The 9,926-nt window shown below is 43.8% G+C and overlaps 2 protein-coding genes across 2 annotated transcripts; both read left to right on the top strand.

Moving 5' to 3' along the window:
* Positions 1 to 143: 143 nt before the first annotated feature.
* On the top strand, positions 144 to 4,380 carry LOC104437037 (phospholipase D alpha 1). Its single transcript, XM_010049902.3, is given in 9 exon segments — positions 144 to 203; positions 343 to 390; positions 481 to 578; positions 1,704 to 1,775; positions 1,867 to 2,336; positions 2,338 to 2,450; positions 2,453 to 3,464; positions 3,466 to 3,737; positions 3,862 to 4,380. Coding segments are annotated over 8 exon segments (2,484 nt in total). The 5' UTR covers positions 144 to 203; positions 343 to 377; the 3' UTR covers positions 4,296 to 4,380.
* A 436-nt stretch (positions 4,381 to 4,816) lies between these two features.
* LOC104437036 lies at positions 4,817 to 9,244 on the top strand. Its single transcript, XM_039309484.1, has 6 exons — positions 4,817 to 4,847; positions 5,388 to 5,506; positions 7,043 to 7,307; positions 7,994 to 8,081; positions 8,753 to 8,819; positions 8,911 to 9,244. Exons 1-6 carry the CDS (start codon positions 4,817 to 4,819, stop codon positions 8,962 to 8,964), a joined length of 624 nt encoding a protein of 207 aa, XP_039165418.1. The 3' UTR covers positions 8,965 to 9,244.
* The last annotated feature ends 682 nt before the right edge of the window (positions 9,245 to 9,926 follow it).

The raw sequence follows: 9,926 nt of genomic DNA on the forward strand, positions 1-9,926 counted from the left end.
TTCCATCGTGTACGAAATTATCTCTTTCTTCCCCAACAGATTCCGACATGAATTATCTCTTTCTTCTCCTGTACATCTTACATTGCCCTAATCTCCTCTCTCTCTCTCTCTGCTTCTTTCTTTATAACCCAAACACTTCTTACCGGCCATTGTGCTCCCACGTTCTGTCCAAAAAGTAGCAAATTCTTACACAAACACCAAAAGTATGTTCCTCTGCTAAATTGACCTTTCTTTTTTCCCATTTTGTCTTCCTCTTTTTACTCTTCTCTCGATTTTTTGAGCATTCTGGTTCATGCTTGACTCACCTTTCTACTTCCTTCTTGACCCCAATTTTGATTTCAGGTATTTTCCTCTCTTTTCCCCCCTTGCGGCCGGACATGTGGATCAAGAGTACGTATGTTCGGTCCTTGAAATACCTCTCGAATCTGGTGAAATTATTTTCGAGTTTGTTTAGGTTGATGGTTGCGTGTGTTTTTGAAGAGGAAAGGACGACACGTCTGCTTCATGGAGTGCTCAATGTGGAAATATTTGATATCGATAGACTTCAACTAGGATGTGGATTTATGCTTTGCGGACAGGTACGCAATTTCATAGTACAATTTATTTCTTGATTTTTATTGCTAGAAATACTACTTTCATTTTTTTATAAAATAATCAGAGGATTCCACCAAGAGGACAATGTATTTAAAGCTAATAATCGGCATTGCTTTTTCTTCCTCTTTTTTTTTTTTTTTTTTTTGTTGTTGTTGAAATTGATGAAACAAAAATGTTGCTTAGACCACAATTGTACCCACTTTTCCCATTTTAATAATAGACATAAGACTATCTAAGTAAGATATCGTCAAATGATGTATCCTCATTTGAACTATGCTTTATATTTCTAGCATTGAGATTGTATGCAATTGTTGGTCTCATGATCATTCAAGCTATAATATATGGTGAAATTTTCCTTTTTTCACGATCAAATAAGTATTTTCACTACCAAGATCTTGCTTAAATACGATCGGTTTTAGAGCTAATAAGTTACATTCTGAACCAATAACTTAGAGCCCTACCTCGTTATAGCCGGTCTCCAGTTTCAAAATTGGGAAGCCAAACCCGTTGATCAAGGAATCGACCTACTTTTTTTCCTTCTTTCTGTTTCATTGACTCTTCTTCCCCCCTTTTTCCCTTTTTTTTTTATTATTCCTCTTTTACGCACCTACCTTGAGGTGGAATTTCGAGGTTTGTTGCTTATTTAAGAATGGACCGTGTCTAGACTAGTTTGGGCCATTTTGGGCTTTCAGAGAATAGCAGGGCTACCTGATTTCCATGCTTTGTTTGGAAAGTCACAATAGAAAAGTCAAGAGGATGAGAAGCTGGATATCCTGTATTTGACCCATGAAAGTGAGGAGACTTTTTAAAGTTTGATTTTAGTCGGTTCAAATTTTGTTCATACCCAATAACCGGCCTCGACTGACCGACCAGTTTAAGATAGGAAACCGAACCGATCAAGGTTGGATCCCAATTTTTTTGTTTACTGGGAACCGGACTGGAAGTGATTCGATCGAGTTGGTTCGATTCGGTTTCCAAATTGAACGGGCTTCCTTGCATATCTCTAGTCTCACTAAACCTAATAGTACTTTCCTTTTAGTTTCGAGTGTTATGTTTGATTATGAACATGAAACTACTTTCTTTTCGGCCTTTGAACTCGAAATTTCAAGACCACAACTAGCCAGAGTTTCACGAGAAGATTCCTATCCGAGGTCAAGAGGGTGATGTTGTGCCGCCCCGAGGTACTGTTCCATCTTCGCCGGTCCTTCCGTTTCCTGATCCTTTCGCTCGGCCTGAGTAGATAAAAGAGTGTTTTAACACCTGACCGTGCAGGCCCTGGGATCGTATCTCTACGCGTCTGTGGATTTGGGCCGGGCGAGGGTTGCGCGGACGAGGAGGATCCAGAACGAAAACTCGCACCCGCAGTGGAACGAGAACTTCCACATCTACTGTGCTCATTTGATCTCCCAGATCACACTCACCATCAAAGATGACGATCCTGTCGGAGCAACCTTGATCGGGAGGGCCTATATTCCTGTCGAGGATGTCATAAAGGGCTACATAGTGGACAGGTGGGTCCCGATCGAAGACGACGAGCACAACCCGATCTACGGCGGGGGCAAGATTCGTGTCCGGATGCAATTCTCGAGCGCCGAAAAAGACAGCAACTGGTCGCGCGGGATCATTAGCCCGACGTTCGAAGGTGTTCCGCGCACCTTCTTCCCCCAGAGGCGAGGTTGCAGGGTCACTCTGTATCAAGATGCTCACGTTTCAGATCGTTTCAGTCCTCGCATCCTGCTCTCACGGCGGCGCATGGAAGCCCCGCCGGTGCTGGGAGGACATCTTCGATGCGATCGACAACGCGAAGCACTTGATTTACATAGCGGGATGGTCGGTCTACACCGACATCGCCTTGATAAGGACCCGCGCGGGCTCAGGAAAGGGACTGGGGTCACGCTAGGCGAGCTGCTGAAGAACAAGGCTGATGAGGAGGGCATGACAGTCCTGATGCTTGTCTGGGACGATCGGACATCGGTCCCACGACTGAAACGGGACGGGCTGATGAGCACGCACGACCAAAACACGGAACTGTACTTTAAGGGCACGAAAGTGCATTGCGTCCTGTGCCCGCGGAATCCTGCAGAGGGCGCGGAGAGCATAATTCATGGCGTAAAGGTGGCAACGATGTTCACTCATCACCAGAAGATCGTGGTGGTTGATGCCGAGATTCCTGAGGCAGGATTGGAGAAGCGGAGGATCGTGAGCTTCATCGGCGGCATTGATCTGTGCGATGGCCGGTACGACACCCAGGACCACCCGCTGTTCAAGACTCTGTATTCAGACATCCACAGAAATGATTTCCATCAACCGAATTTCGAAGGCGCTTCGATCAAGAAAGGCGGCCCAAGGGAACCGTGGCACGACGTTCATTGCTGTCTTGAAGGCCCCGTCGCGTGGGACGTCCTCTATAACTTCGAGCAGAGGTGGAGGAAGCAAGTAGGGGACCAATTCCTCATCCCGATAAGCAAGATGGAGGAGATTGTGATCCACCCATCGCAAGCCGCAATAGCGGATGACCTGGAGACATGGAATGTACAGTTGTTCCGGTCCATCGATGCTGGCGCAGTGGCTGACTTCCCCACAGACCCCAATTCTGCAGCTGCCTTTGGCCTTGTCGGCAGCAAGGACAACATCATCGACCGGAGCATCCAGGACGCCTACATCAACGCGATCCGACGGGCCAAGAACTTTATCTACATCGAGAACCAGTACTTCCTTGGCAGCTCCTACGGGTGGAAGGACGAGGGGGACATCGTGGTCCCAGACATCCAGGCGCTGCACCTGGTCCCCAAGGAGCTGTCGCTGAAGATCGTGAGCAAGATCGAGGCTGGAGAGAGGTTCGCCGTGTACGTGGTGATCCCGATGTGGCCGAGGGCATACCGAGAGCGAGGCGGTGAAGGCAATCCTGGATTGGCAGAGGAGGACGATGGAGATGATGTACACGGACATTGCCCATGCCCTCCACAGGAAGGGGGTTGCAGCCACTCCTAGAGATTACTTGACCTTCTACTGCCTTGGAAACAAGGAAGCAAGGAGGGGCGGTGAGCCGGTTCCTGAAGAGCAACCCGCACCAGATAGTGACTATTCCAGAGCCCAGCAAGCAAGAAGGTTCATGATCTATGTCCATTCGAAGATGATGATAGGTGAGTGAACCGGCATTGAGCACTAAATTCTCATTCATTGATTCAGCGACCGATGAACTTTAATCAGATCGCGTCGGATTTTTATTTTATTTTATGAAGGTGCTGATTTGTGTCCCCTTTTCAGTTGACGATGAGTACATAATCGTCGGATCGGCCAACATCAACCAGAGGTCCATGGAGGGCGCCCGGGACACGGAGATTGCAATGGGCGCGTTCCAACCGAAGCATCTGGTGACTCCTAAAGGGCCGCCTAGGGGCCAAATCTACGGCTTCCGAATGTCCTTGTGGCACGAGCACCTCGGCCATACAGAGGAAGTTTACACTCATCCGGAGTCTCTGGAATGCATTCGAGAGATGAACGATCTCGCTGAGCGCCGTTGGGACTTCTACGACGAAAACTTCGGCGGAGACTTGCCGGCTCACTTGCTACGTTACCCGATCGAGGTCGCCGAAAATGGAGCCGTCAAGCCCTTGCCTGGGTTCACGCAATTTCCCGACACCAAGGCTCCAGTCTTGGGAGCAAAATCTGATAGATATCCTCCTATTCTGACGACTTAGAAGATGTATCAGATGCAAACATCGTTTGCTGTAGTGACAATGCTCTATTGAGCACCCCCAAATTGACAATCATCGACCTTTACTAGATTGCAAAGCACAAAAAACTCGTTTCATAATGCATAAAGAGTATGATCGAATAGTTAGCGATTCTCGACACGATGAGCAGATCGCCGCCACCGCCACTACTACCGCAAGAACAGCCTCGTCACAAGCTCAAGCAGGTCTCCGGCGGCATGGCCTAACTTTCTACCTCCTCCTCCACCTCTCTCCTCCGTAGTGAGCCCGAGCCATGTGTTGGCTTTCTCCATCCAGGGCCAGCCAATGCATGGCTGCTCGCGGCGATGGTGCCTGCAGCCATGCGAGGGTCGGCCGCCTTCGCCGAGACCTCAGCACCGGACCTCATCGGCGATCGGAGGCAGCGCCATCTCTCTCTCTCTTAATCCAACTTGCGCTATCAGTCCATCAAAATTTTTTTTTTTTTTTTTAAATTTTTTCCTAATAATTTTGCTAATCTGAGTCTCATGGCCGAGACGAGCCTGAAAGATGAAACTGGTACACGTTAAAAGAGTTCGGAAAAACGAATCGAATAAAATTAATTAAAAATCAAAGTTCAATGATTAAAAAAGAGCACGAACAAAAGATTATCCATAAATCAAGAAAAGGAAGAAATCAAAAACGGCTTCGACAGCGACACAGAAGGTACCTTAATCTTTCTTCCCTTCCGACCCCAAAAAAAAAAAAAAAAAAAGAGTCTTTCTTGCTTGAAACCAGTGACCACGGAGGCCAGCGAGCAGACTCGAAGGGGAAGACGAAAACGGAGGGCGAGAGAGAGAAGGCGGCGGACAAGCCTACGCCATGCTTGAGGTACTGGGCGAAGCATCTTGATGTGTCGGTCCTTCCCTCTCGTTTATAAAGCCGCAAAATTTAGGGGAAAGTTATGGGTGTTCTTGGTCCTTTTTTTCCCTCGTGGGTTCTGTTGTTGTTCGTGCTTCGTGGCCGGAGGGGCTCGAACATCATCGGAAGTGAAGAATCGTTTCTGGGTTTTGATTTAATCCGATGAAGATGGTTTAAGGTGTAATCTTTTTTCCGCAGGGTCGCGAGATCTCTGCCTTGGGTTCTACCAGAGGGTCTCGAGCTGGAGGGTTGTAGCCGTAAATGCAGCTCTGGGGACGCCTCCCACCTTCCATCTGTCAAATTCTTGCATGCATGGGGTGAGCTTCTTTTGCTCTCTGGGTTTGTGCTCGTTCTCGAGAGATGTTTTCTTGCTGGGTGATTTTATTGCGGGAATTTCAGATATGCAGGGGTCATGATGCCCGTTTACTGTTCAAACACACTCGGTTGAATGTGATACTTTTGTAATCCCTTCTTTGTAATGTGGATTATTATTCATTTTTGATACGTTTCAAAAAAAAAAAAAGTTTTGGGATTCTTTGGTCTCAGTTGGGGCTAGCTTGAAAAATGTAGAATGATAATTAGATTGCTTCTAAGGTGGAAAAAGTAGAGAGTTTCATTTCATGAGGTTTATCCGTATGAGTTTCACGTCACCAAAAAGGTTTCTTTGAACTGATTGATAAGTGTTATATTCGGGCTCGATATGGCTCACATATCGGTTTTATTTCGGTTTTATTGGTTCAAACCTATTGAGAGTATCTATCATCAGATTCTTGAACTTGGGCTCTTCACTCTTTGTTTCTTGTTTGCAACTTTTCGGCTCCAGCAGAGTTTGCTTTCTTTCTGGTTCCAGGAATCTTTTATGCACATTGATATGCTCTTATTGGGAATGTTAGTTTCTTGTTCTTAACTTCCTGGGCAAACGAAGTGCATGTTTGGTAATGCACACTCTAAGGTTGCTTTGCAGCTGGTATGGAATCCTTTTGTGCTTGCTTGTTCAGCAAGTGAAAGCTTTCAAGAGTTGTGAACGTTGTAAATCTATGTTTAATAAGAATCTGTTTTGCCTTTCATAGTTGCCATTCTTCACTTTAAAGCTTTCGTATCTGGTTGCCCTATCTGGGAGTCCTTTTTCCTTCCTTTCACAGGATTTTGTGAGGTTGATGCATTTTAGAGATAAATGCTGTTCGATTTCTTCGTTAGATAGATATTTTCGAAGGAGAAGTGGCTGCTTGTTTTTAGGAGCCTATTTTCGTATTCTTGCACTTCACGTAATGGAGAAGTTTAAGGAAAGTTTCAAGACACTTTTTAATGTAAGGAATTGTCTTTATAAGTATTAGGAGGCGAAAGAATTGTATTTTGAGATGTTAGCATCTGCAAAGTTGACGTGCAATTTTTTTTGTCTTTTTTCCCCTTGGGTCAGTTGATCTAGGTAATTTTGACTTGCCATGCATTGAGATTAACATTTAAAACTGTTAACCAAGTTTTTAAGGGCAGCCTGGTGCAAGAATTTTCCGCAATGCGTAAAGTCCAGGCAAAGGCTGGACCAGTTTGGGTTGAAGATATGCGGCCTTAAGTTGTGACTCTTTTTTTGTTTGCAATTGTGTCAAATAACAGGAAGGCAAATTTAGCTAAAATTCTTTCATACTTGGGGACATCATTTATTTGATGGAACATTTATCGCACTGGGAATACGCTTTTCATGGTGAAATGCTGGTATCTAAACAATTACTAGTACTTGATGATGGCATAGTTGCTCTCATAATCTTTTCTTTAGTTTGGTAGTTGATGGAGCATCAAGTTGTTTTAATCCAGTACTAATACTAATCATTTTTTCGGTTGGACCTGATTTGTAACAGAGCAGAGGCTGTCTCGGATGCTTTACTAAACCTGCATCAATTATCTCTGTGGATGATCCTTCAAAAAGATACCAAATTCAAGGCCAAGCAGTGAAGAAACGATTCTTTGCAGACAGCTCCTCGAGCACTTGCTCTTGTGAAATGGATAAAAGTGTTGCACCTTCTCAGATAAGTACATCCTCCATCAGCACATTAAACCAGATCCTTGATCCTCCTCACAGCGACACTGGTGAACCGAGCAACCCAACTGAGTTTGTAAATCACGGCAAGTCTGATTGCTTCATGCATTATTTTGTTTAACATATTGGAAACACCTTTGGCTTCTCATTGTGAAGATGTTAATTAGTATGTAATGTCTTCTTTCTTTTTGGTCAAAATTAGTATGTGATGTCATGCAGTGGTAATTTAACTGTTTCTAGAGGTTAATGGTTTCTTGGGCATTACTGGAATGTACTTCAGAATGTTAATTTGCGCTTCTCTCCTAATTTGGGTACATGAGTAATCTTCACATGAATATTGGTGGCATGCTGGGTTCATATACCTTGTCACCTGTACACATAAACTAAGAGAAATTATACGAGTCCTTATTTTTTGTAATGAGGTAGTTTTTTAGGCAAAGCATATTGTTATCTCCAATTCCATTCCTATGTCATCTCCATATGCTCTTTTTTTTGGGTTTCTAAAGTTTGTTGGTTTCTATGCTCTTATGGTGAGTATTTTGACATGGTCAACCTGGTAAATTCTTGATCTATGACATTTTGATTCGGGATTGAGAACAGTACAGTCATTATTTAAAGAAGAAGATGCTCTCTTTGATATTGGTCTGGTTACTTTACTTGACCGCTTAAAACAATTTACAGGGCCTTACATTTGATCTTAGCTTTGCATTCATGCAAGTTCTTTGTTTTCCCTTTTGTTTATGCTTTTCACTTGAGCAATTTGCTGGGGCAGGCCTTCTTCTGTGGAACCAGACAAGGCAGCAATGGACTGCAAATAAGGGAGCTCAGAATCACAAACAAGTCCGTAAACCTAAAATCAGGTGAAATAACTTTTATCGTCATCTATTATGACATAGTCACTCTGATGAAACAATAAGTATATTATGCTGTTGATAGCTTCCTTGAGTCATTTATCTGTTCGAGATAGGACCTTTGTCTAGGATCAAAGTTACAGGATTCAGTGAACCTAAAGTAAAGCAGAGCCTATGCTTAACTCGTTTTGTAAGGTAGAAATTAGGTGGTAATCATTGGAATTAGCTGTCACATCGCTACATCCAGCTCATACCTTATTATTCACTGCTGATTATGGTCTTATTTAAGCAAATCAACACCATGGAGAACCAGTCAAACTCCACTAAGAGACTTGATATTTGATTTCGTGAGCATGTCATGCAGTTGAGTAGATGATGGACCTGTTCGTCTAGGCTCACATCCATAGTAATCGGTCTATGTCGAGGGATATACTGTCCATGCTTACTCCAAGTATACGGAAAGGAGTAAAGAGTACCAGTTACAAGAATTAGGCTTGTGAGCTAGTTCAAAATTTTAAACCCGTTTAGAAAACGTCCAAGCAGCTCTTTGAGTATCTTGTCTCGTGGGTGGGTCACTTGTATCCTTACAATGACGTTCGCATGAAAAAGCTTCGTGAGTTTTGCTCTTTTCCCGAAGTTTATTGCTGAAGGACTGAATTTCAATCGCAACATTTTTGTAGCTGGAATGCAACTTACAAGAGCCTACTCGGGACCAGCAAGCCTTCCCCACAGCCCATTCCACTTGCAGTAAGTCATTTTTTAAGGGAGAAGATGTTTTTCTATTTCTCACTGGCGTTACAAGTTCGTCGGCCCTGATTGCTTTTGGATCGGATGGCAGGAAATGATAGATTTTCTAGTCGATGTCTGGGAGCAGGAGGGCTTGTACGGTTGACTGTTTAGCAATTTCGGTAATGTCAGCATTCCTGGGCTGCTTGAGAATTCTATCATGCGAAACCGCATATCATTGTGTTGCGCATTTGACTCGACTGAATGCCCGGCTAGTCATGTGCACAGAGAGGCTTGGATGTATTACCTGCCGGGCATCCACAGGAACTTGCAAATGTGTGGACGACTGAACAAAATGTTTGTGTTCGTGTCGTCGCCAGTTCAATTTACCTTGTTTTTAGGCCCTGCAAACTTCTTTATTGATGAAGGTCTAAGCTTACCTTAAACATTAAGAAGCAAATTATTCAAAGCCTGAACAGGCGAAAGTGAATAATGCCATGGTACTTTTGGTATATCGCCATCGAATTAGAAGAATTATCGACAACGCTAGAATTAAGAATTATTGACAACACTGACGAAATGAACCTGCAGAAAACATTCACGGACGCCAGCCGAGAACTCTTTCCATGAGGCTCTTCAAGATTCACGATCCATCAACCCCAACACCACTCCATTGTTATTTATGCATAATGTGAGGAAAGCATTAAAAAAGGTCCTAAACCTGTTGTATTAGTATCAATTCAGTCCATAGCTGGCGAACTTTTGGTTAGTGATTTTCGGTTAAAATTAAATAATTGACTTAATTGGTACAAATATAAAAGATTTAAGACTAAATTACCTCAATTGAAAAGTTTAGGATTAACACAATAAGTTTAGAACTTTTTTTGGTGTTTTTTCTCATAATGTGGAGTGCCAAATGCTCACATATTGAGCCGGCGGTTCTGCAAAAAATATTCACTAATGCCGGCCAAGAACCTCAAGATTCACTATCCATCAACCCTGACACCAATGCAATAAATTTAGGACTTTTATAACCTTTTTTTTATACTATTAGAGTACCAAACACGGAGCGATCATCACATATCGAGCCAGCGGTTCGACTGGTGTCGGTTTCCTGTGCCCAGGCCG

The sequence above is a fragment of the Eucalyptus grandis genome, chromosome 3, assembly GCF_016545825.1.
Source record: "Eucalyptus grandis isolate ANBG69807.140 chromosome 3, ASM1654582v1, whole genome shotgun sequence".
NCBI lineage: Eukaryota > Viridiplantae > Streptophyta > Magnoliopsida > Myrtales > Myrtaceae > Eucalyptus > Eucalyptus grandis.